The sequence below is a fragment of the Crinia signifera genome, unplaced genomic scaffold (assembly GCF_055691185.1).
Source record: "Crinia signifera unplaced genomic scaffold, ASM5569118v1 HAP2_SCAFFOLD_100, whole genome shotgun sequence".
NCBI classification, from domain to species: Eukaryota; Metazoa; Chordata; class Amphibia; order Anura; family Myobatrachidae; genus Crinia; species Crinia signifera.
Window position 1 is genome coordinate 237,277 of NW_028141994.1, and position 26,620 is coordinate 263,896.

Sequence of the window (26,620 nt, forward strand, 5' to 3'; positions counted from 1 at the left end):
GAGCTGGCCTGTGCAAGCCATTTTAAGAACTTCCAAATTCCCACTGTGCTTGCACCATCCGTGGGTTTGCCCAAGTTTCTGATTGGTGGGTTCAAGCATCAGGTTTACTCCCTCAGCTGTCAATCTTCTGCTGCCCACCTGCTGGGTCAGGCTCCATAATGTCTGCTTCAGTTCAGAGATGCACAAATAAGTGCAAATAAAAAGGAACAATCATAAGGTAATTGGGTTATGTCCTGATCACCCTCTGTGGAGGTTGCCTTTCAGCTATCATCCTCCTGGGATACTTCCTGTCTGACCATATATGGGTAACAGCATCTGATATACAGGGTAATACTATATGATCTACAGGCTAATACTATAGTTCTGGAAATACACACACACACACAAGGGGAAATGGTAACATATATACGGAAAACAATAGGGGGTACTTATGTATTATCTGGACTCCCATGTTAAATGCACCCCATTTTTTCATACCCCTACTATCCAACTACGCATGGAGTTGATTTTATATACTGTAGTGTGGCGAGCGCAGCGAGCCACCGTGCCCGAAGCGTGGTGAGCGCAGCGAGGGGACGCGGTCTCATAAGAAAAACGGGAGTCCGGATATTACATAAGTACCCAATAGGGTACAGACGGACTAAAAAGTACATTAATCACTACACATAATATCATAATTAGGGTACTTGTTTCCTAGCACGGTCACCACGATTTCTATCGTGGTGGTCGCGTCGGGTGCATACCAAAACGCACACGACGCGACCGACGTGATGTACCCGATTTCTCCATAGGCTTCAATGTTAAAATAATTTAACATTGAAGCCTATGGAGAAATCGGGTCCATCGCATCTCCATAGGCTTCAATGTTAAATTATTTTAACATTGAAACTGAGTACATTTAACATAGAAAAAAAGGTAAATGGCCCAATATGGGCCATTTCTCATTGGCTATGGCCCCGGCATGTGTGTAAAAAATAATGGCCCCCCATTGCGGCCGCCACCCCCACGATTGACGCAAACCCGAAGCGTGGCGAGCGGAGCGAGCCCGCGAGGGGCGGCGGTCCGTGTCCTCTGACCTTTTCATTCCCCTACTATCCACGTCGGCGTGGAGTTGAGAACATATAGTGTGGCGAGCCCGAAGCGGACGCCCCTCGTGGGCTTGACAGGTATCCGCGTCCCCTCGCGGGGCTCGCTGCGCTCGCCACGCTCGCCACACTATATATTCTAAACTCCACGCCGACGTGGATAGTAGGGGAATGAAAAGGTCGGAGGACGCGCACCGCCGCCCCTCGCGGGCTCGCCACGCTTCGGGTTCGCGTCAATCGTGGGGGTGGCGGTCACAATGGGGGGGCCATTATTTTTTACACACATATGCCGGGGCCATACCCAATGAGAAATGGCCCATATTGCTTCTTGAATCTCACGCATCTGTGCTTCCTTGTCTGACTTGAAAGTAACATAACTTCTCTTGTAATGCAAATATTTGTGTTGAATTCAGCATAAAATTTTCTTTAATTTAATATATGAAGCATTGCTGTGCGTGAAGTGTAACAGTTTTTATAAGCATTCAAATTTGAAAGATTCTATATGGTCACCATGGCCTTGGTAGTCCCAGGGTGAATTCCACCTGCTTTAAACGTAAGGTATACTGATCCAGTTCACTGGTACGTTTTGATCAATCACTGAGAGTGAGGTATACTGATCCAATTTATAGGTACTTTCTCATCGATCAATGGCGTTCCCACAAGACGTAATTTCAAAATAATCTGCTGGCAGGTGATATATTGTTACTGGATATCCCCAGTGTCAGTCACTAATCTCCTCTGCAAGCAGGTACCTGCTTGCAGAGGAGATTAGCCACAGGTAGACGCAGATACCCATTGTCATCCAGACTCCTCCATCAGCAGACACAGAGAGGAGGACACCTAGAATTAGCATTGTCTAGAGGGGACCGTCGACAATGGTATGGAAGATGGTGGACCTGTGATAAGGTGAATCCCCCACCTTGTCTTGAGGTGCCGACTTTGGTCTCAGCTGTCACATAGGTCCTTACCTTAATCGACCCTGCTGAGCCGCCTACACCTTTGGGTGTCTCCCTAGGTGTATTCTTGGTTTATTCCGTAAATCAGTGAACTCGACTAAGGTCATCAGTTGGGAGATTCCTAACTGGAAGTTTAGATTGCCATTGGCGGTTTCCCTTCCTTTTACCCCCTTCCACAGGAGGACATGGTCCCCTGGGAGACTGTCCCTAAAGTGGACGCACTCCTGCCCCAGGCATCTGCTTGGGTGGCTAAAGCCTTAGTTGCGTGAGCAACTTCTCTCACAGCGGACGCTGCATAAGGGGTGTCGCGGAAACCCTGCTGCCTTCTATTAAGCATCACGTGACACTTTACCTGGGGGGTTGCGGCTCTGGAAATTATGCCACTCCCCTCCAGAGGGTCATAGCCATAGCTGCACACACACACACCGGTGTCTGTGCTCTTGGAAGGCCCGAACTCAAAGTCCCTTTGAGGGTTTTTTCTTATTTGAGCCAGATATGGGGGCCGGTTTAGATACCATTTGGCAGAGGATTATCCCTTCTGGGGGATTGCCATCTGGCTCTACATTCCAGGATCAGCCATCTCTTCTCCCCCTTGCGGGTTACTGTGCATACCTGCATGGGGTCCCTGGGGTTGGTGATATCGGTCTTCGCATTGGCAGAACAGGCTTAGTTCCATTCCAACCCTCTTCAATACTCTCCAGGTGGTTGGGACCCTATCACAATATCCATGCCCAGCAGGCCCCCCCATCCTGGTGACTTCAGGACGGAACCTCGCCACTAGTAGACACCCCTAGCCACGCATGCTAGCCTCCATTTTTGGGGGGTGGTCACTTCTCAGAGGTCGTTCCAGGGTATCTGGACCGCTCTAGTGACCCAGCCCTCCATCATCGCCCTCGAACTGAAGACAATCTTCCGGGCAGTCCGCCTGGCGGAACTTTGACTTAGGGGTTGCCCGGTGCAAGTCCAATTGGACTTTGCGACAAGGGTGGCTTATGTTAACCACCAGGGTGGCACTCGTTGTCAGTCCACTATGGCGGAAGCATCTGGCATCTTTCAGAGATGATCCCTGCTCTTTCAGCAATCTTTATCCTGTTAGTCCTGAATTGGGTGGCGGTCTTCCTCGGCCATCAGACCCTGGATGCTGACGACTTGACCCTCCTTAAGAAGGTGTTTCAGATGCTGGTACAACGGTGGGGCCCAACCGAGGTGGCCTTGATGGCCTCTCGCCATACCCACAAACCACCACGGTGCAGGTCCAGGGACCCAGAGGGGGGGCTTGCCTGGTAAGATGCCCTGACCGCTCTATGGCCGTCCACACTGATGGCGCCTTTCCACCACTTTTCCTCCTTTTGCGAATGTCTCGCAAGCTGAAGCTAGATGGCTGCACGTTGATTCTGGTTGCTCCACCTTGGCCCAGACGGATCTGTTTTTCGGATCTGCAGTCCCTGTCAGTAGCCCCTCCTATTTGCTTATCCCTGGGCACATGCATGCTCTCTCAGGGTCCGCCTCTCTCTCTCGGCATTGAGGCACCTGGCTGTGACGGGGTGGCTGTTGAGACCTCCTGGGTAAGAACCAGTGGGTTTCACTCAGGAGTGACCTCCACCATGCTCAGGGCAAGGAAATCTTCCTAGACGGGGGTGTACCATCGCATATGGAGGGCTTACTTTTCCTGGTGCGAACTGTACGCTTCAGATTCCGGGACTTACTGCCTGGCTTAGGGTTCTGTCCTTCTTGCAGGGGTCTGGAGGCTGGGTTGCGTTTATCATCTTTAAAGGTTCAGATTTCAGCCTTGTACATCTTGTTCTGTCGACGGATGTCTACACATTCCTGCAGGGTGTATTGCATATCCAGCCTCCCTTTGTTACCCCGGTTTCCCCTGTGGGATCTCTCTAATCCTGTCTGCTTCAGGGCCCACCTTTTGTGCCCTTGCGGTTGGTGGACCTGTGTTGACTCGCCTGGAAGATTGTTGGCGATAGCTTTGGCCAGGGGAGTCTCTGACCTGTCAGCTCTGTCCTGTAAGTCCTTTATTCTTGATTATAACCGGGCGGTTCTTCCTAACGTCCCTTCTCACCTACCTTAGGTGGTGTCCAGCTTTCAGGTCAACCAGGACATTATTGTTCCGGCATATAGAGTCTGTCACTACGGCTTGGTCCTCCTTGGACGTTGTCCGGCCGGGGGTGCATCTATGTGCGCCGTTCTAGGCTGTTGCACTAGTCAGACTCTGTCTCTGTACTATATGGTGTTCGGATGAGAGGGTGGCCTGCCTCTATGCAAACTACTGCCCGCTGGATTCGCTCTGGCAGGCATAATTGGACACCTCACACCGGTTCCGGTGGGAATTCGGGCACATTCTGTTAGGTCTGTGGTGGTGTCCTGGGCTGTTAGGGGCGGTGCTAAAGTTGAGCAAATTTGCAGGGCGGCGACTTGGTTGTCCGTCAATACTGTCTCGCGTTTTTGCACTTTTGACACGTTTGCTTCCCGGGACTCGGCCTTCGGCCACTGTGTGTTGGCTGCGGCACAGGCGCGTCCCCACCCATAGGTGGCTGCTTTAGGACGTAACACTGTGGCCCCTGATGTCTCCCGAAGGAGAACATTAGATTTATGTCTTACCTGGTAAATCTTTCTTCGAGGACATCAGGGGCCACAGGCCTCCCTGCCGCGCCTGCTTTACTTCCATTATGATTATGTTATATTGTCCCTCTGTTGAGGGTACTAACGTGTTCAGAATGTGTTTCTGTGCGGTGCTTCTCTTCCTTCTCTCGTCTCCTGCCTTGGCTTGTTAAAAAAAACTGAGCTTCCTGGCCTGGAGGAGTGGAGGAGCCCGGCTGCCTGGGAGGCAGTTCAAGTTTAACCTCTAGAGTGCTGGTGCTCTCCCACTCCTTACTACCCACTTTAACCCTTTGGCCCCTGATGTCCTCAAAGAAAGATTTGCCTGTTAAATCTTTCTTCGAGGACGTCAGGGGCCACAGGGATCCCTCCCTGCCACGTCTGTTTCATTAGTATTGAAGTTCATAGTTCCTCCGTTGAGTGAACTTAGTTAAAAGTTCCTTTTGTTGAGGGTACTTATACATGTTACAGTTATGGTTTCTCTGTTGAGCAACCACACACACACATATATTTGTTGAATGTGTTTCTGTATGGGTTTCTCTTCTATCTTGTCTCCTGCGTGGCTTTGGACAAGTAGCTAGCCTAGGAGGTGGGGTAGAGAAGGGGAGGAGCCAGGGTTGTCTCTAGGCAATCAGAAGTTTTATCCTTTCTGGTGTTGGAATTGGATCGTGACCTCACTCTCTACCCACTGTTATCCCTGTGGCCCCTGACATTCTCGTTCTCGAAGAAAGAGATTTAACAGGTAAGACCTAAATCTCGGTATCTGGGCTACTAATACATATGCCAATGTGTTGTAGGGCACTCTGCGTGTGCTGCTGGTTCTGCTCCATGACTTTCCGGAGTTCCTCTGTGACTATCACTACGGCTTCTGTGACGTGATTCCACCTAACTGCATCCAGCTGCGGAACCTGATTCTGAGTGCCTTCCCTCGCAACATGAGACTTCCAGACCCCTTCACTCCCAACCTAAAGGTACTGCACTCACATCGTGGTTCTCTGTACACCACTGTCACCTGGGGTTGTAGCAATGGGAGCTTATATTCAGTCAGTGTAAGGGGATTTAGTGGGATCTGCATCATATTTTAAACCAGTGTTGTGACTTACAGCAGTGGTTACGCTGTGATGCTAAAGAGAGGCCTCCGCTCCCATCTCTGCAGCTGCTGGGTCTGTGAGCAGCCTGCACTTGGGTGGGAGCCACATGTAGTATATGGTCAGTAGCATTTGGGGCGGAGGAGTAGGGGTATCAGAGGCCTCTGCTCCCATATCTGCAGCTGCTGGACCTTTGAGTGGCCTGGGAGGGAGCCACATGTAGTGTATGGTCTGTAACATTGGGTGGGGGGTCTTAGAGCAGTTGTTACTGATGGTAGAGAGAGGCCTCCGCTCCCCATCTCTGCAGCTGCTGGGCCTGTGACCAGCCTACGCCCTGGGAGGGTGCGTTACTGTGGGCTATGCTGCCTTCGGTCAGTTACTGCAGGGCGATCCAGTACATTGTGTGTCTGTTATCCTGCAGGTTGACATGTTGAGTGAGATTAATATAGCTCCCAGAATCCTCACGAACTTCACTGGAGTGATGCCCCCACAGTTCAAGAAGGACTTGGATTCCTACCTGAAGACCCGTTCCCCAGTTACCTTTCTGTCTGAGCTCCGAAGTAATCTGCAGGTTAGTGGCTGCCATGTGTGAGTGGAATGAATGGGCAGGGTTGGTGTGTGGTCACTGGCTGCAATGGATGGTGCTAGTGGTGTTGGTGTCCTAGTGTATGGCTGCCATGTGTGTTGCAGAGAGGAATGGGACAGCTGTGATGCTGCTATGTGTGGTTTTGAGGTGGAATGGGGCAGGTGTATGTCTGCCATGTGTGGTATAGAGGGGGACTGGGGGAGGTGTATGACTGCCACGTGTGGTATAGAGGGGGAATGAGGGGAGGCATATGCCTGCCACGTGTGGTATAGAGTGGGGGGGTATGGGAGGTGTATGGCTAAGGAGTGTGGTATAGAGGGGGAATGGGGCAGGTGTATGGCTTCAGTGGGTGGTATAGAGGGGGAATGAGGCAGGTGTATGGCTTCAGTGGGTGGTTTAGAGGGGAAATGGGGCAGGTGTATGGCTGCCACGTGTGGTATAGAGAGAGGGAATTGGGGCAGTGTAATGCTCACTCTGTGTCATGTCCGCTGTGCAGGTATCCAATGAACCGGGCAACCGTTACAGCATCCAGCTGATCAATGCGTTGGTCCTTTATGTGGGTACGCAGGCAATTGCTCACATCCACAACAAAGGCAGCACTCCCTCCATGAGCACCATCACACACTCGGCCCATATGGACATCTTCCAGAACCTGGCTGTTGACCTGGACACAGAAGGTAATGTCTTTGAGGAGTTGCCCATCTATCCGCCCCTTGTGTATTATACATGTCTGACATACAGTGCTCTATCTGTAGGACGCTACCTCTTCCTAAATGCGATCGCCAATCAGCTGCGCTACCCCAACAGCCACACTCATTACTTCAGTTGCACCATGCTGTACCTCTTTGCTGAGGCCAACACCGAGGCCATCCAGGAGCAGATCACACGGTGAGTCCGGCTGGGCCCTATCCTGTACAGGCTCGCGGGGGGATGGTGAAACCTAGCTTTATACTACCTTGTGCTTGTCTTGTGTAGGGTCCTGTTGGAGCGGTTGATTGTGAACAGGCCGCATCCTTGGGGTCTACTCATCACTTTCATAGAGCTGATTAAGAATCCAGCTTTCAAATTCTGGAACCACGAGTTTGTGCACTGTGCGCCGGAGATTGAGAAGTAAGTGTCCTGTATGGGGTCATTATCTGCAAGTCTAGTAATGGCTTGTATTCTGGCAATTTAATGGGGTTATTGGGATGTGCACCATATTTTAAACCAGTGTTGTGACTTACAGCAGTGGTTACGCTGTGATGCTAGAGAGAGGCCTCCGCTCCCATCTCTGCAGCTGCTGGGACTGTGAGCAGCCTGCCGCCTGGGAGGGAGTTACATGTCTCTGGGAGTTAACATGGGGGGGGGGGGGGTGGTGTGTGTTACAGTGATAGAGAGGCTTCCTCTCACCTGCAGTCCTGCCTGTACATCACGTGTGTATCTTGAGCCATCCACCTGCAGTCATGCCTGTATGTCACACGTGTGTGTATCCTATGCTGCCCACCTGCAGTCCTGCCTGTACATCACATGTGTGACTGTAGTGTGTGCGGTCAGTACTAACTCTCCCTTTACCCCCCAGGCTTTTCCAGTCGGTGGCGCAGTGCTGTATGGGGCAGAAGCAGGCACAGCAGGTGATGGAGGGCACTGGTGCCAGCTAGATGTACTGGTTACCCACATGGACAACACCGGCAATGTGAGCCTGAGATCCAGTGTCTGCAATGTGAAGAATCCTAGTGTGTTTCCGCCCAGCAGTGTCACCCTCATGGTCCATGGCTTGGAGCGTGCGTCTGACATATCTTCCCTGCACGGGGCAAGCCCTGACTTTTTTGGAGAAAATCTACTTTTTTTTTTCTGTTGCCCAAATTAACTTTTGGCCAAACAAAGGATGTTGTGAATATATATTTTTTTTTTCTCCCTTGATTTCTTGTAAATACTGATCTGAAATGCAAATCAAAAAAAAAAAAACTTTTTAGTCTGGGTTTCTTTTCTATGGTGAGTGTGGGGGTTGATGGTGCGCTCTCCGTTGGCAGTGGTGAGATGGATCCCTCCAACAACAGTGGATTCCTTGGCTACAGATAAACAGTTGGCTATGGAGCACTTGTGGGGGTAGGGGGGTGGGACAGCTGGGGTCAGGACGCCGTGGTGTCTCTAGGGTCCCGTTCATTTGCTGCTGGATTATCTTCCTGAGCTTGGCGCTAGAGGCGTCCACAGCTGCCCTCTGACATTACTGCTTGTATAAAGACCTAAACACTATTTTCTGAGACTTGTAAATTAAGGGTTTTATTTTTGGGGGGTGGGGGAGAACAGGTGAGTGATCTGCTACCCCTTTCTCTCCAGCCAGTCTTGAGTTTGTACAAAGAGCCGGATCCCTGGACCAATACAGGCCATTTTGTAGAATTTTGAATGTTTTGTAAGTGTATTGGTCCTGTGTTGTATTTTGTAGGCTTTCAGTTTTCACTTGTATGTATGGATTCTGTAGTTACACATTAAAGTCATGACCTGCAGATGCGCCATCTGTCGTCTTTTCCACTGCATGTGTGGGTGCGGACTCCAGCCCAGGGAATACGGAGAGCTTCCCCTTCACTCTGTATCTTTTGGTCACATTAATTATGTCCTGCGGAGAAGAGCATCCTACAGACCTAGTGAGGGGGGTGTACAGGAGACAACTAATAATCCAGCATATTCTACAGCTGCAGCCAAAATTTTTGAGTGCCTTTGTTTTTATCATGGATATTTGAATATAATGCAGAATGTTGTTAATAGTGATCACATCAAGTGATTGGTAAGGCCCTCTTTGCCAGGAGTGTTGAGGACAAGCAGGAGATTAGTCATACATATATTAAAATAACAGACTAGAAGCTTTAATAGGATGGTGTTTCTTGAAATCACTGTTCCTCTGTTAACCATGGTAACTTGAAAGGAAATGCTTGCAGTCATTGCTTTGCAGAAAAAAGGCTTCACAGGCAGTGATATTGCTGTTAGAGCAATACCTATTCTTCAGGAGACGTCAGGGGCCACAGGGCTAACGCTGGGTAGTGAGAGGGAGAGTGAGCATTTCAGCACCAGAAAGGTTAAACTTTTTGCTGCTCCCAGTCAGCTAGGCACCTCCCCTCTACCCCACCGCCAGGCCAGGCAACTAAGTTGTTTGTCTTCGGGTTTCATGGTCCCCACAGGGTGACATCGGGGTTGTAGGCGGATCCAGAGGACCGTGGCACCAATCAGTGAAGCGTTTAAGATATCCTAGGTGGGGTTATATCTCCCCTATAACTCTTCCTCCGTGCTCAGCTCCTCAGTTTTCTGTTAGTGCCAACAGGAAGCTGGTGCACCTTTTATTATCAGCAGGGATATGCCTCTGGCAATCCCATTAAAAGCTTTTCTCCTTCATCCACTAGGTGTCACTGGAGTTACACTGGGGAATAGAAGGCGACCACAGGGAGCATGGGCACTTTAAATATAAAATTAGTGTGGCCAACTCCTCCCCTTCTACTTCCCCCCTCAGGCAGTCTTAGATCGTGCCCTCAAGGGAGCAGGTCACACTTGTGCTCACTCCTGGGCATTTTATTAAGTTAAGCAAAAGCAGCAAGTTTTTTCACATTGAGGACAGGCAGATAGTTGCTGCTACTATCTGCCTGCTACGAGGGAAGCCTGCCGGAGGGAGCCGGCTGCTGCTGATATGGTTTGCGCCCGGCTCCCTGGCTGCAGAGACCACCGTCTCTGGAGATGAAACGGGCGCCGCCCACCAAAGCGTGTGCCACGATCCTCCCCCAGCCAGACCGCCGACGGCAGGCTGCAGACTGTGAGTATACCCTGCCTCGCTGTTAGCAGCGGAGGTCAGGGCTTTACAAGGCGGCTATAGCCTTGTTTAAATCTGGTGCCATAGAGAAAGAGAGCTGCCGGGCGGGGGGCTGAGCTACCGCGTGGTACTCACAACAGCCCCGGCATCCCCAGCGTTACAGAGCGCAGGCGGCGGCCATTTTCGTTACACTTGACGCCACTGGTCACGCTGCTGGAGGCTCCTCTGTTCTACTGCACGCCCCACCAAAGGCTGCAAAGAACACTATTCTCCTGGTGACCGTCCTGCTACAGCTCTACCCGGTCTGTGAGTACAGCAGGGGTTTAGAGCTAGGTGAAGACAGTTGGGCTGTGTTTAAAATAGGGCTATAGCGCTCCCTGGATATATACCATAGCGATGTTTAGACCCTGTGGCAGCTCTCTCCCTTTCACTGTCTCTCCCATCCAGTGTTCTTTCTGGATCTTCTATACCTACTCTCCCTTGGGTGTGTGGTAGTGTGTAGACCTGTCTGTGTGCAATATAATTGGCATTATGGCAGGGGGAAGCACCAAGAGAATTGCTTGTTAAAGGGTGTAATTCAAAATGTACACCTTCCTCAGAGGGGATTGTATACTGTTATAACTGTAACTCCCCCTTGACACAAGCCCTGGTGGACCCCCTTTCTGGGCTACACAGCTTACAGATGTCAGGTCAGCCTTACCTTCTGAACTCGAAGTCTCAGAGAGATAGGGAGACATCTTGAAACCAGCAGAGTGATTTAACCTCTGCGGTACAAAGCCTCACTAGAGCCTTGTCTCTAAAGCAGGCTGACTCTTGTCCTTCCTCCTCAAAACCCCCCCTTTTTTGCAAAGGAAGGGGGCCTCTCCACTACACGTGGACGCCCCTTATTCTGATGATATGCCAGAATTAGAAGAAGGTGCAATAAATGCCCCCCCCCCCCCCCCCCCTGTGGAGGAAGTGGGACAAGTTCTTGCTTTTGACAAAGAGCCTGCAATACCCTATGATTGTATAGATGCAATGCTAAATTTACACAGGCTTTTGAGGGCATGTTACTTTGTGATATGTGCACAGTAACCCCCCTTTGGTACAACCCCCTGTTGGTACAACCCCCTGTGGATACCCCTGCTTGGCAGCTTATCCTCTGAGCTTACACTTCTCAGAAGGACAGAGACTTCAAGAAAAGCCTCTGCTGTGGATAACTAGAGCTTTGGCTCCAGGATGAATGCTTTCAGCCATCCACTTGTAAAACACGAACTCAGCTCACTGCTGTTATGTGATACTGCTTCCCAAAGGGACAATGAGAGGCAGCCTCTGCTGTCAGAGCCTACTTACTGCCTCTCCTGCCCCCCTCTTTTCTTACAGATATATACACTGTGTCCTCAGATTATTACAGTCAGTGTGGACATGCAGTTTGAGGGGGACAGTTTGCAGGGTCATACAGAGGACAGCAGGAAGCTTCAGCCTAGCTGTTCTGTTACAATGTTTCATCAGATCACATGTACGCTGATGTTACCTCAGGGTGACACAGGGGTCACTGCCTTACTCTGATGCAGAGGTTACAGGGCTTGTAACACTATAGTGTACACATACATAGTTACAATTCTGGCCCAGACACTTGTAATGTGTTAAAGACCTCTGCAAAACTTTATAACCCTGCCTGGCCATAGTCCTAGTCTGTTTAATCCACCCATGCTACTATTGGTCAAACCCCTTTCCTACATAGGACAGGGCACTATGGCAGACTCCACCAACAGTGGACTCTGAAGTTGTAATTTCACCTGGAATATCTTTCTAGGTTCTGGTTCAATGAAAGTTGGAGAATACCTTAATATAGTAATTCTCCTGGCTGCTAGTAGCCTTGCACCCCAGTGGGGTAGCATCTTGGGTGGATGCAGCTGTTGCAATAAAAACTCCCCTGATTCTGACAACAAAGCCAGAATTAGAGGAGGGTGAATTTGCACCCCCAGAGGATGTGTAGATGTGCTTGCTTTTGACACCTCACAGGGGATTGAGGATTAATTGACATGGTCAAAGTCGCCTGTAATGTTACGGAGGGAGTAGATACTCCTACCCGACCATCCCTTTTTGGCAAAAAAACAAAAGCAGTCATCTAACTTCCCCACTGCGGAGTAATTAGATGACCATGTAATGGAGGCCTGGAAACATACAGACAAACGTTTTCAAACCCCTCACAGGTTTTTTCCAAATTATCCCTTACTGCCTGAGGGCAGAAAGAAGGTGGAAATACCCCCAGCGGCGGACTCATTCGTGTCGCGACTGTCAAAAAAAAAAAGACAGTCCTTCCAGTTCCTGGTACCACCACCTTCAAGGACATCTCTGACTGCAAGTTGGAGTTTACCTTGAAAAATATTTAGTTACATAGTAGGTAAGGCTGAAAAAAGACTTGCGTCCATCTAGTTCAACCTGGTATAAGATATCCATTGCTGATTGGTAGGTTCTGGTATTTTACAGACAAATTATATTTCTTATTTGTACCCATGGATGTTTTTCTCCAGTAAATTCCAACTTTGCATGTCCCCCCTTAAACGTCTCTTTTCTAATGTAAATAGTCCCAAATTGCTTAATCTCTCCCTGTAGCTTCTCCATTCCCCTAATAAGCTTTGTTGCTCGCCTTTGGACTTTTTCTAATTCTATGATGTCCTTTTTATAGTGTGGGGCCCAGAACTGTACTCCGTACTCTAGGTGAGGTCTCACCAATGCTTTATATAGTGGCATAATTACCCTTGAGTCCCTAGTTTCCATTCCCCTCTTAATACATGCCAGAATTTTGTTGGCCTTTTTTGTAGCTACATTACAATGGGCACTACATCCTAGATTGCTGTCTATTTGGACTCCTAGATCCTTTTCAAGTATGGAATTACCCATTTCCTCTCCGCTAAGGTTGTAACTTGCACACTGGTTGTGTCTCCCAAGGTGCATAACCTTACATTTATCTACATTGAACCTCATCTTCCATTTTTTTGCCCACTCATCTAGAATTGCAAGATCATTTTGAAGCATGGTGACATCTTCTGGTGACTTGATGACTTTGGTAAGTTTTGTATCGTCCGCAAAGATGGATACATTGATGTAGTAACCCTATCCCAATATCGTTAATAAAAATGTTAAACAAAATGGGCCCCAAAACCGAACCCTGGGGCAATCCACTTAGTACCGGTGTCATATCTGATACGGCACCATTCACAACCACTCTTTGTTCTCTATTACATAGCCAATTCCCTACCCATCTGCAGATATTTTCACCCAATCCTAGGTTCTCCATTTTATTAATCAATCTCTTGTGTGGGACAGTATCAAATGCTTTAGCGAAATCTAGGAAAATCACATCTACAGCATTTCCATTATCGAGGTTTCTGCTAACCTCTTCATAGAACCCCCTAGTAGATTAGTTTGGCATGAACGATTTTTCACGAACCCATGTTGGTTAGTACTGAGTAGACGGTGATGATCTAAATATTCCTGGATACCATCCCTTAAAAATCCTTCAAATAGTTTACCCACAATTGATGTTAAACTAATGGGTCTGTAATTAGTGGGATCTTCCTTTTTTTCCTTTTTTGAATATTGGCACTACCTCTGCTATTCTCCAATCTTTTGGTACTATACCTGACGATAGTGACTTGCTAAAGATATAATGTAGGGGGGTAGCTAGTTCATCCCTTAATTCCATTAATACCCTCGGATGAATCCCATCTGGCCCTGGTGACTTATTTGTTTTGAGTTTGCTTATTTCCTTCGGCGTGAAATCCACAATGAGATCTGGCTTATTTGTCCCGTTTGTGGTAAATGTTTGTTCCACAGTCTGCTCTCCCTTAGTAAATACTGATGAGAAGAACTCATTTAACAGTTTTGCTTTTCCCTTGTCCTCAGTAACACTTTTTCCACTAGTATCAGTTAGTGGGCCTATGTTTTCCTTAATTAAACGTTTACTATTTATGTATTTATAAAACTTCTTTGGGTTGGTTTTGCTTTCAGCTGCTGGGCTATTGCAGCGTCCGGCGCAAGTCGGGGGCTGGTTTAATAAGGCCATAGGGATATGGGCCTCACGAATTTCATCTGAGATACGTGAGGGCTCAGACCCTGCTACTATCATGCAGTGGTCAGAACAGATTCAAGAGGCTTCCACTTTTCTGATGGAGGCCTCCTCCTCCTCTAGAGTTCTGCACTATCTATTGCGGCTCGAAGAGCCCTCTGGCTACACCAGTGGCAGGCGGACGCTGAATCAAAGCGTACAGTGGAGTCCTTGGTTTTCAATGGGGAGCTCCTGTTTGGCCCAGAGCTGGATAACTGGATATCCCAGGCGATGGGAGGTAAGTCTCACTTCCTCCCCTCTGCAGCACTGCCTCCTTCTCGCAGGACCGCCCAGGTGACATCCTTTCGTCCCTCAAACAGATTTCGAGGTCGATCCAGAGGGGGTGCTTCTTCACACCAAGGTTCCAGAGGCTGCGGCAGAGGTGCCTCTACAACCACACTGGACCCCTAAACCAAAACCTACAGCAGGACGGTCTTCCGTCCCAGCTGGGGGTCCCCACGGTGGGAGCTCGACTGAGACATTTCAGTCTCGTATGGCTCCAACACCTCCAGCAAGGAAAGAGGTTTGCGATCTGGGATTGGATCCTCCTCACCAGGGACGCCAGTCTCCGGGGTTGGGGACGGTCACCTTTTCCAGGGGTTGTGAACACGACAAGTCTCCTCTCGATCAATGTTCTGGAGCTAAGAGCCCCCTATTACGCTCTTCTCCAGGCAAAACGTCTCCTTCAGGGCAAGCCCATCCGTGTCCAGTCCGACAACGCCACGGCCATGGCATATATCAACAAGCAGGGAGGCACCCGCAGCCATGAAGGAGGTCAGCAGGATCCTGCTCTGGGCGTAGACTCACGCTCTAGCTTTGTCAGCCATTTTCATACCTGGTGTAGAAAACTGAGAGGCCGACTTTCTCAGTCGGCAGGACGTACATCCAGGGGGAGTGGTGCTTACACCCTCAGATATTTCAGAGACTGATCCATCGATCAAGTGAACCTGATGGCGTCCCAACGCAACTTTGCACTCCCCAGGTTCTTCGCTCGAACGCGAGACCCACAAGCAGAAGGGGTGGACGCGCTGGTTGCTCTGAGGCCCTTCCAGCATCTATACCTCTTTCCACCGTTCCGTTGATACCTCGAGTTCTTCAACGCATCCGGAGAGGAGGAGTCATGGCTCTGTTGATAGCATCAGACTTGGTGCACCAACCTTACAGCACTGCTGATAGACGAGCCGTGGTCCCTGCCTCTTCAGGCCGACCTTCTCAGCCAGGGACCCTTCATCTTTCCATATTTAGGTCATCTTCATTTGACGGCGTGGCTGCTGAAGGGTCAATCCTGAGGCGTGCACGTAGCGTGCTGGGGTCCCCAGAGCGGTGATACCCAACATGCTACGTGCTAGAAGGGGGGTCACCTCGGTACACTATCACCGCATATGGCATTCTTATGTGGTTGGGTGTGAGAGGCGTGGTGTTTCCACATCCTTGTTCGAAAAAGCAAGACTCCTTTTTCTACAGGAAGGAATTCGGGGCTGAGGCTGAATACCCTGAAGGTGCTGGTCTCCGCTCTCTCCATCTGGCCTTCCTTCCTGAGGTGCAGACCTTTTTCCAGGGGGTGGTACATTTACAACCACCCATTCATCCTCCAACGGCTCCCTGGGACCTTGACTTGGTCCTCCAGTATTTACAGAGTTCAGTGTTTGAGCCTTTGGAGGAGGTGGACCTCCGTTATCTCACGTGGAAGGTGGTCCTGTTACTGGCTCTGGCATCTGCCAGGCGGGTATCTGAACTGGGGGCTCTCTCTTTCCCCCTTCCTTCAGTTCCATTCTGACAGAGCAGAACTCCGCACTAGTCTGTCCTTTCTACCAAAGGTAGTATAGGCTTTCCACCTGAAACAACCCAACGTGGTTCCAGCTTTCATCATTGGATGTTGTCAGGGCTCTGCGCATCTATGTATCTCGCACAGCCCACATTAGAAAGTCTGACACTCTTGTTTGTCACCTACGACCCATTACGTCATGGGTGGCCAGCTTCTAAGCAAACACTTTCTAGGTGGATTCGGCTGACCATTCGTCAGGCCTATATCGCCTCTTCTAGGCCTACTCCTGCTTGTATCACAGCGCATTCAACCAGATCGGTGGGTTTCTCTTGGGCGGCTGCCCGAGGAGTCTCCCTCCAGCAACTCTGTCGAGCTGCTACCTGGTCGGGCAGTAGAACCTTGTTAGGTTCTACAGGTTTGATACCTTTGTGGCTCCTGCTTCAGGTTTGGCCGCATGGTATTAAGGGGTTCTCGGCGCTCACCCACCCGGGTTGCAAGCTCTGGGACGTCCCCAGTGTAACTCCAGTGACACCTAGTGGATGAAGAAGAAAGAGGGATTTTGTACTTACCGTAAATCCCTTTCTCTGAGTCCACAGGTGTCACTGGACGCCCGCCTCAGTGCTGTTCTCTCTGTTGCCTTCGGGCTTCTTCCTACAAGGATCATTACCTTGAAGTTCCCTGTTAGGGTTAAAACTATTATATTATAATACTATGTTGTCTGTTGACTCTGTATGTTTTGTTTTTCAGTGTTTTTTCTTACTGACTTCTTCTTTACTTCACGTATTGAATGATGTATGTGGTTCTAACCTCCTCTTCGGAAGTGTGTTATTATCTTCCTGCTCCCTTTCGGGCACGATCTTTGAGACTGCCTGAGGGGGGAAGTAGAAGGGGAGGAGTTGGCCACACTAATTTTAAATTTAAAGTGCCCATGCTCCCTGTGGTCGCCTTCTATTCCCCAGTGTAACTCCAGTGACACCTGTGGACTCGGAGAAAAGGATTTACGGTAAGTACAAAATCCCTCTCTCTCCTTCATCCAGCAGGTGTCACTGGAGTTACACTGGGGAATAGAAGGCGACCACAGGGAGCTTGGGCACTTTAAAAAAAAAAAAAAGGTTAGAGTGGCTGGCTCCTCCCCATCTACTTCCCCTCTCAGGCCAGTCTTAGTTGTGCCCGCAAGGGAGCGGGAACACTTTTGCTCACTCAGAGCATTGCATTGATTTTAAAAGAAAAAATATATATTTTTTTTTTTACAACACAGGCAGATAGTGCAGCTATCTGCCTGCTACGAGGGAGCCTGCCGGAGGGAGCCGGCTGCTGCTGTCAGGGTTTGCGCCCGGCTCCCTAGCTGAAGAGACCACAGTCTCTGGAGCTGTAATGGGCGCCGCTCACCGAGGCGCGCGCCACGATCCTCCCCCAGCTACACCGTCGACGGCAGGCTGCAGCGGGTGAGTATTCCCTGCCCCGCCGTTAGCGCCGGTGGTCAGGGTCTTTCACAAAGGCGGCACAGCAGAGGGTTTTAAACCTGGCGCCATTGAGAACAGGAGCTGCCGGGTGGGGGGCGGAGCTACCGCGCGGTACTCCCAGAAGGCCCGGCTATCCCCAGCGCACTCCAAGTCATGCGTGGCAGCCATCTTCTACAAGCTGGGCACAGAACACGCTGCTGGAGGCTCCTACTGTGCCGCTGCACGCTCCACCAAAACCTGCATGCACTCCGTTCTCTGGGCGACCGTCCTGCTACTGCTCTACCCGGTACTGTGAGTTACAGTGGGGGGTTTAGAGCTTAGGGAAGGCAGTTGGGCTGTACAAAACTGAGGGCTATAGCGCTTCCTAATATATACTGTAGCGCTGTTTATACCCTGTGGCAGCTTCACCCCTTCACTGTCTCTCCCTTCCAGTTTTCTTGCTGGATCTTCTATACCTACTCTCCCTTGGGTGTGTGGTAGTGTGCAGTGTACTGTGCATATTGTACAATATGGCTGGGGGAAGCTCCAAGAGAATTACATGTAACTCTAAGTTTGCACCTTCCTCTCCAGAGGTCCTGTACTGTGACAAGTGTACTGTGAATCCCTCTGGGTCACAGACCCCAGGGGACCCCCCCCCCCTGTTTTGGGCTGCACAGCTCACTAATGTCATGACACGCTTATCCTCTGAGGTCTCAGAGTCTCAGAGAGATAGAGACTTCCAGGAGCCAGCAGAGTGATTTAGCCTCTGCTGTCCATAGCCTCACTAAGGCCTTGGCTCCAGGGCAAGCACGCCCTTCCTCCTCAAGACAGCTCCCCCCCTCTTTTACAAAGGAGGAGGGCCTCTCCACTACATGTGGACTCCCCTGACTCTGACGATATGCCAGACTTAGAAGAGGGTGACCTTGCGTCCCCTGGGGACGATATGCAGGATGTCCTGGAAACCTATGACACTCCGGCTCAACCCTCCCAGGGGATTGAAGACCTGATTGACATGATCAAGGTCGCTTGTAACGTGACGGAAGGAGTGGATACTCTCTCTCGTCCTTCCCTGTTTGGGAAAAAAACAAAAATTGTCTCCAACCTTCCCTACAGCGGCAGAGTTGGATGATCATGTTACAGAGGCCTGGAAGCATCCAGTTAAGCGCTTTCAGACCCCTAAGAGGTTTTTGCTAAATTATCCGCTACTGCCTGAAGGCCGTAAGCGAGTGGAGATCCCACCGGTGGTGGATTCTTCCGTGTCGCGACTGTCAAAGAAGACAGTCCTCCCGGTTCTGGGGGCTACCACCCTTAAAGATACCTCTGACCACAAGTTGGAGGTAACCCTGAAAAATATTTTTTCAGCGGCGGGGGTGTTACAGCGTCCGGCGCAGGTCGGATGCTGGGTCTCTAAGGCCATAGGGGTATGGGCATCCCAAATCTCGGAGGAGATACGGGAAGGCTCAGATCCGGCAACTATCCTTCAGTTGTCGGAACAGATCCAGGATGCCTCCACTTTTCTGATGGAGGCTTCTTCGGACAGCTGTGTAGTGGCAGGCAGGATTTCTGCACTGTCCATTTCGGCCCGTAGAGCCCTCTGGCTTCGCCAGTGGCAGGCTAACGCCGAATCTAAACGGGCGGTGGAATCTTTGGCCTTCAATGGGGAGCTCCTGTTCGGCCCAGAGCTGTATAGATGAATATCCCAGGCGACGGGAGGTAAGTCCCATTTCCTCCCTTCCGCAGCTCCTCCGCCCTCACGTAGGACCGGCCAAGGGCCGTCCTTTCGGTCATTTCGTCCCCCCGATCCAGAGGAGGGGCCCCATCACAGCATGGTTCCAGATGCCGCGGCAGAGGTGCCGCTACAGCCACACTGGACCCTAAGGTTACCAAGCCTTCAGCATGACGACCCTCTGTCCCATCTGGGGGACCCCAGGGTGGGAGCTCGATTGCGAAACTTCAGTCCCGTTTGGCTCCAGTCCTGTCAGGATGCCTGGGTAAGAGATCTTGTGACCTTAGGTTACAAGATTAATTTCAGTCTGTCTCCTCCAAACAGGTTTTTCAAGACAGGACTTCCCCTACCTTCAGAGAAGGGACGGCTATTGTTAACAGCAATTGCAAAATTGGGAGTAGTGGTTCCGGTGTCTGTCGAAGAGCGTACCCGGGGCTACTACTCCAGTCTTTCTCATGCCAAAGCCGGATGGCTCGGTGCGTCCCATCCTAAATTTAAAGGATTTGAACCCGTACCTCCAAGTGGCCAAGTTAAAGATGGAATCCTTGCAGTCGGTGATTCAGGGGTTGGAACAAGGGGAGTTCCTGGTATCTATCGATATCAGGGACGCTTACTTGCACATACCCATCTGGCCCCCTCACCAGGCATACCTCCGGTTCGCTGTGAGGGATCAGCATCAGGCACTACCGTTTGGCCTCTCGTCAGCACCTCGGATTTTCAGGAAGGTGATGGCGGTAATGATGGAGGTTCTCCGCACGCAGGGGCTTACTATCATCCCATATCTGGACGACCTTCTGCTGAAGAGCCGCTCCCGGGAGTCCCTGCTAGAGAACATTCGGCTTACACAGAGGATCCTCACATCCCATGGCTGGATTCTCAACTTGGAAAAGACACAACTTCAACCAAGTCAGCGGCTTCGGTTTCTAGGGATGATCTTGGACACCATCCAGATGAAGGTGTTTCTGCCAACCGACAAGATCCAGCCCTTACAGGCCTTGGTCAGACTTGTCCTGCGTCGCAGACAAGTGTCCGTGCACCTGTGCACCAGGCTTCTGGGAAAGATGGTATCCACATTCAAAGCAATTCAGTACGGCCGGTTTCACTCACGACCTTTCCAGCTGTCGCTTCTACATCAGTGGTCCGGTTCTCACCTACACTTACAACAGATGGTGACCCTGTCCCCTCATGCTCGCCTGTCCTTGCTTTGGTGGCTCAACACCCCAAACCTGCAACAGGGGAAGAGATTTGCGATATGGGATTGGACCCTTCTAACCACAGACGCCAGCCTCCGCGGTTGGGGAGCAGTCACCTTGGACCAACAGTACCAGGGGTTATGGACACTACAGGAGAGTCTCCTCTCGATCAATGTGCTGGAGCTCCGAGCTGCCTATTACGCTCTTCTACAGACAAGACCGCTCCTTCAAGGCAGGGCCATCCACGTCAAGTCCGACAACTCCACGGCTGTGGCGTATATCAACAAGCAGGGCGGCACCCGCTGTTGCGCGGCCATGAAGGAGGTCAGCAGGATTCTGCTCTGGGCCCAGACACACGCCCTAGCCCTGTCGGCCATTTTCATACCCGGAGTAGAAAACTGGGAGTCCGACTTCCTCAGTCGGCGGGATGTACATCCAGGGGAGTGGTGCTTACACCCTCAGGTGTTTCAGAAGTTAATCCATCGCTGGGGTTGCCCTCAGGTGGACAACTTTCAGCTCCCCAGGTTCTTCGCCTGAACGCGAGACCCACAACCAGAAGGGGTGGACACGCTGGTCGCTCCTTGGCCCTTCCGATATGTATACCTCTTTCCACCGTTCCCGTTGATTCCGCGAGTTCTTCAGCGAATCTGGAGAGAGGGAGTCACGGCACTGCTGATCGCACCGGACTGGCCTAGTACATCAGTCTGACAGCCCTGCTGATAGACGAGCCGTGGCCCCTTCCACTTCAGGACGATCTTCTCAGCCAGGGACCCTTCATCTACCCAGATTTAGGTCGTCTTCATTTGACGGCGTGGCTGTTGAAAAGTCCATCCTGAGACGGGCAGGTATTCCTACAGCTGTCATACCTACCATGCTTCGGGCAAGGAAAGAGGTCACTTCAGAGCACTATCACCGCATTTGGCGTTCGTACGTTGTTTGGTGTGAGAAGCGTGGTGTTTCCACGTGCCTGTTCAAGAAGGCGACGACTCCTTCTCTTTCTACAGAATGGTTTGGCCTCGGGGCTGAGGCTCAATACTCTAAAGGTACAGGTCTCAGCTCTCTCCATCTTTTTTCAGAGAAAGCTGGCCTTTCTTCCAGAGGTTCAGACCTTCTTCCAGGGGGTGTTACGGTTACAACCGCCCATATGTCATCCTACGGCTCCTTGGGACCTGGATGTGGTCCTCCAGTATTTAGAAACTTTGGTTTTTGAGCCCTTAGAGGAGGTGGACCTTCGCTAACTCACGTGGAAGGTCATACTTTTACTGGCCTTGGCATCTACCAGGCGGTTATCGGAACTGGGGGCTCTTTCTTGTCGATCTCCTTTTCTTCAGTTCCATCGTACTACTCTGTCTTTCCTCCCAAAGGTGGTGTCTTCTTTCCACTTGAACCAACCCATTGTGGTTCCATCTTTTACAGAGGACTCGCGAGAAGCAAGATCTCTGGATGTGGTTCGGGCTTTACGAATCTATGTATCTCGCACAGCCTCCATCAGGAAGTCCGACTCTTTTTGTCACCTACGACCCAGTACGTCGTGGGTGGCCGGCTTCAAAGCAAACTCTTTCCAGGTGGATTCGGCTGACCATTCGTCAGGCCTACATCTCCTCTTCTCTGACTCCTCCTGCTTGTATCACAGCGCACTCCACCAGATCGGTGGGTCCTTCTTGGGTGGCTGCCCGAGGAGTAACCCTACAGCAGCTCTGCCGAGCGGCTATCTGGTCGGGCAGTAGAACCTTTGTGAAGTTATACAGGTTTGATACCTTTGCGGCTCCGGCTTCAGTGTTCGGCCGCAGGGTATTAAGGGGCTCTCAGCGCTCACCCACCCGGGTTGAAAGCTCTGGGACGTCCCCAGTGTAACTCCAGTGACACCTGCTGGATGAAGGAGAAAGAGGAATTTTGTACTTAAATCCTTTTCTCCTAGTCCACTGGTGTCACTGGACGCCCGCCTCAGCGCGGTTTTCCTTCTGTTGCCTTAGGGCATGTTTCTGCAGGGATCGTTCACTTGGAGTTTCCCTGTTACAGTTGCAACTGTTATGTTATAATATTACGTTGTCTGAAATTTCACTGTTTCGTCTTTACTTAATGTATTGAATGATGTATGTGGTGTTGACCTCCTCTTCGGAAGTGTGTTTTATATTCCTGCTCCCTTCCGGGCACAACCTTTACGACTGGCCTGAGAGGGGAAGTAGAAGGGGAGGAGCCAGCCACTCTAACCTTTTTTTTTTAAAGTGCCCAAGCTCCCTGTGGTCGCCTTCTATTCCCCAGTGTAACTCCAGTGACACCAGTGGACTCGGTGAAAAGGATTTACGGTAAGTACAAAATCCCTCTTTCTGCGGTAGACGTCAGGGGCCACATGGATAACAGTGGGTAGAGAGTGAGGTCACGAACCATTCCAGCACCAAAAAGGTTAAACTTCTTGACAGCCCGGCTCCTCTACCCCACCCCCCTGGCCAGCTACTTTCAGTTTTAGTTGTGCTGGCAGGAGCCAACATGCACATTATAGAGAGGGGCTGCCTTATGCAGCCTTCTTTTTTAAAGATTTACTTTTTCTTCTTTTTACACTGACTGAGTGTCAGTGACAGGGCAGCAATGCTGAGGGTCTGTTAGACCCCTGCGATGCTGCTCCATCACCTGGGCCCAGCAGCTGTGCACCACCCAAGTTGGCTGCCACAGAGGTGGTGTATCCTGCTGGCCCCGGGCACTGGGGGACAGACAGCCATCACTGGGCACCAGGACACCGATTAAGGTAAGGCGCTGGGAGTGCACACGACAGCGCATGCCCTGGAACTGCTGTAACAGCCAGTGAGGGGGACTGCTTGGCTGTGCTAGCAAGCGACTGGACTGGTCTGCCATCTGTCCGGCTGGACTACCCAGGAAACAGTGTGTGTGGGCGGCAGCGCCGGTAAGTGGGGCTGCCCGGCACACGCTGGATCCCCGCCGTTTTACCGGCGCCGCATGAGGTCAAAATCCCTGGGTGGCCATTTGCTAGTAGGTAGTGTGGGCTCCCCTCACACAGCCCCTTTCCCGGGGACAGGAGGAAGGAATATACCCATGTGAGTCTCCTCCCCTGATCCCTGCCTGCTGCATAGTGATAGAGGGACACTGAGAGCACTCAGCCATTCCGGGGTCCACCTCTTCACTGCCGGGCCACTTGGGCAAGTCCCCCCTGTACCTTTCCTACTGGAGCACAGGTTACAGCAATTCTTCTCCTTCGGGAGACATCAGGAGCCATAGCGTTATATTGAGTAGTGAGTGGGAGAGCACCAGCACCCTAGAGGTTAAACTTGAACTGCCTTCCAGGCAGCCGGGCTCCTCCCCTCTACCCCGCCTCCAGGCCAGGAAGCTCAGTTTTTTTCGGGTGCTGGCAGGAGCCAGATGCACCTACTAGAGGGGGCTGCTATTTTAGCAAGCTAACTTCATTTTCTTTTATTTTTATACCCCTGTGCTACTGGCTCCATCACCCGGGTCCGCAGCTGCATCGCCACTCATGGGTGGGGACTTGCAGCGGCCCCCGGGCACTGGGGAGCATACAGCCACCACCGGACGCCGGGAATCTGACAAAGGTAATGCGTGCCCTGCTGGGAGCGCGTGCAATCGTGCTTGTGCGGCAGTTCGGCGGGGGGGACCGCTGACAAGCGGACGACTAGTCCGCCACTCGCTCCCGCTGGACCTCCAGGGAAACTGTTTGTGGGCAGCAGCGCCAGGTATGCAGGGCCGTCCAGTGCGTGCCGGATCCCCGCCATTTTTACCGGTGCCGCATGTGGATTAACACCATCACTGCCTGTCCGAAGCATAAAGGACAGAATGGATGGTGTAATGGTTGGCATTGCTGCATCCCCAGTGCAGAGGTCATGGGTTCGATTTCCAACATGACCCTAACTCTTCAGAGTTTATCTGCCTATCAGACGCATACTGTGTTGTCTGTACCTTAAGTGTATGTCTATATCACTGCTCTGTACACTGCACCTGTCTATATTACTGCATTGTATGTCTATTACAAGCTGGCTGTGTACTGTGTAGCACTATCACTGCCTGTCAGGAGGGCTGCATGCCTATGGCATTGCTATATGTGCTTACTGTGGGGGCAGCACGGATCGTGTAATGGTTGGCATTACTTCACAGCTCGGGTCGTGGGTTCAATTCCCACTATGACCCTAACTGTGCTGAGTTTGTATGTTCTCTCCATCTTTGAGTGGGTTTACTCAGGCTACTCCAGTTTCTTACCACAATGCAAAATATAAAACAGAAGTATGCTTTGTTAGCCGTACATACTGTATGGGCTAAATGTCTACACCACAGCAAGGTATGCATAGTACCAGCTTACTGTGTATGGCTTGAACACTATCTCTGCTGGTTAGGAGAATACTATGTAGTGGTACCTTACAGGCTACCTGCCTATTTTTATGGCATTGTATGCCTGGTATACTTGTAGTATATTGTCTTACCTCTTATTGGCTCCGGCGCTGATGTCTTGTACATCCTGTAATGCTTGCCTATAACCCCATGAATAGTACAGGACGGCTTATGCTCAGGCTGCTACAATGCGTGGGCGATGCCCACAGGTACAGCCTCCTCTCAGGAGCCTGCTTGCCGGTGCAGCTAGTAGCAGCCTTGGATCGGTCTCATCCCTTGGGTGAGTGCTTATCTGCCTCCGGACAACGTCCCCAGAAAGGCCGACCCCATCCTTGGCGGGTGTAGCTCCCCGCACAGTGGAAGCGCTCTGTACCCACAGGTAGACGCAGATACCCCCGTCATCCAGACTCCTCCGTCAGCAGACACAGAGAGGAGGACACCTAGGATTAGCATTGTCTAGAGGGGATAGTCGACGACGGTATGGAAGATGGGGGGGCCTGTGATAAGGTGAATCCCTCACCTCCTCTTGAGGTGCCGACCTTGGTCTCAGCTGTCAAATAGGTCCTTACCTTAAACGACCCCGCTGAGCCGCCTAACCTTTGGGTACCTCCCCAAAGTGTATTCTGGGTTTATTCCGTAAATCAATGAACTCGACTAAGGTCATCAGTTGGGAGATTCCTAACTGGAAGTTTAGCTTGCCATCGGCTCTTTTCCTTCCTTTTACCTCCTTCCACAGGAGGACATAGTCCCCTGGGAGACTGTCCCTAAAGTGGACGCACTGCTGCCCCAGGCATCTGCTTGGGTGGCTAAGGCCTTAGTTGCGTGAGCAACTTCTCTCACAGCGGACGCTACATAAGGGTGTCGGAGGAAACCCTGATGCCTTCTATTGAGCATCACGTGACACTACCTGGGGGTGGCGGCTCTGGAAATTATGGGGGAAATTTACTAATATGAATGCGTAAAAAATAGGTGTATTTGTAGGCAGAAATACACCTTTTTTTTTTTTTTTACACATTTGTATTTCAGGATTTACTATCCCAAAAATACAGCAATTCGTATTCCTAAAGATGGGACATTCGTATTTGTATTTACAAATACGAATATCTACACCATCGATAGGATACGACAGGAATCACCATTCAAAAGAATGGTGGTTCCTGATTTACTAAGCAGCCGTATTGATAATACGGCTGCTTATTGGCATGAAACAGCCACGAAAATACGGCGGGAAAATACACCTTGATTTCCCTGTCATATTTGCTTTAAGCCTGCACGGATCAGTCAGATCCGTGCAGACTTTAGTGTGAAAAATAAATAAATAATTTTTTTTTTAAAAACGGCGTGGGGTCCCCCCCACAGCTGAAACCAGCACCAGGCTGAAAGAGCCGGGGCCGGTAATTAAAAATCAGGGAACCCGACAAATAGGGGTTCCCCGATTTTTAACAACCGGGTCCGGGGCTGGTTCCAAAAATATGGGGAACAAAATAACTAGATGTTCCCCGTATTTTAAGAACCAGGCCAAACCAGCCAGCAGGGTAATGCCACAGCCGGGGGACACTTATTATATAAGGCCCCGAGGCCAAAACATCACCCTACTGACCAGTCAGCCTGGGCTGGGGAGTGGGGACCCCCCCAATAAAGGCCCCCCCCCCCTCCAGGACTTACCTGACCAGGTTGAAGCCTGGTGCTGTCCCCGGTGGCCCTGTGCAGTGGCCACCGGGCTGATTTCAGTGTAAAAAAATAGATGAAAAACTATTGTTTAAAACTGTGGAACTATGAGTCCCAGCAAACCTCCCCCGCAAGCTGGGACTTGGAGAACCACAAGTCCCAGCCTGCGGGGCTTAAAAGGGCCCGCTGGCACTTTTAGTTCCACAGTAATAAAAATAGTACAATAAACTGACACAATGAAAATAAAACTTTAATACATCCATTACACACATACTGATGCTTACCTATC

The 26,620-nt window shown here is 50.8% G+C and overlaps 1 protein-coding gene across 2 annotated transcripts in view; it reads left to right on the forward strand.

The window, feature by feature from the left end:
* The window catches only part of CNOT1 (CCR4-NOT transcription complex subunit 1), a 133,317-nt gene extending 124,512 nt beyond the window's left edge, over nt 1-8,805 (forward strand). For both annotated transcript variants that reach the window (XM_083167882.1, XM_083167883.1), the window contains exons 44-49: nt 5,446-5,619; nt 6,158-6,307; nt 6,819-6,999; nt 7,078-7,210; nt 7,298-7,432; nt 7,881-8,805. In XM_083167882.1, coding sequence (XP_083024008.1) covers nt 5,446-5,619; nt 6,158-6,307; nt 6,819-6,999; nt 7,078-7,210; nt 7,298-7,432; nt 7,881-7,959 — 852 coding nt within the window. In that variant the 3' untranslated portion in view covers nt 7,960-8,805. The remainder of the gene's footprint in view (nt 1-5,445; nt 5,620-6,157; nt 6,308-6,818; nt 7,000-7,077; nt 7,211-7,297; nt 7,433-7,880) is intronic.
* The last annotated feature ends 17,815 nt before the right edge of the window (nt 8,806-26,620 follow it).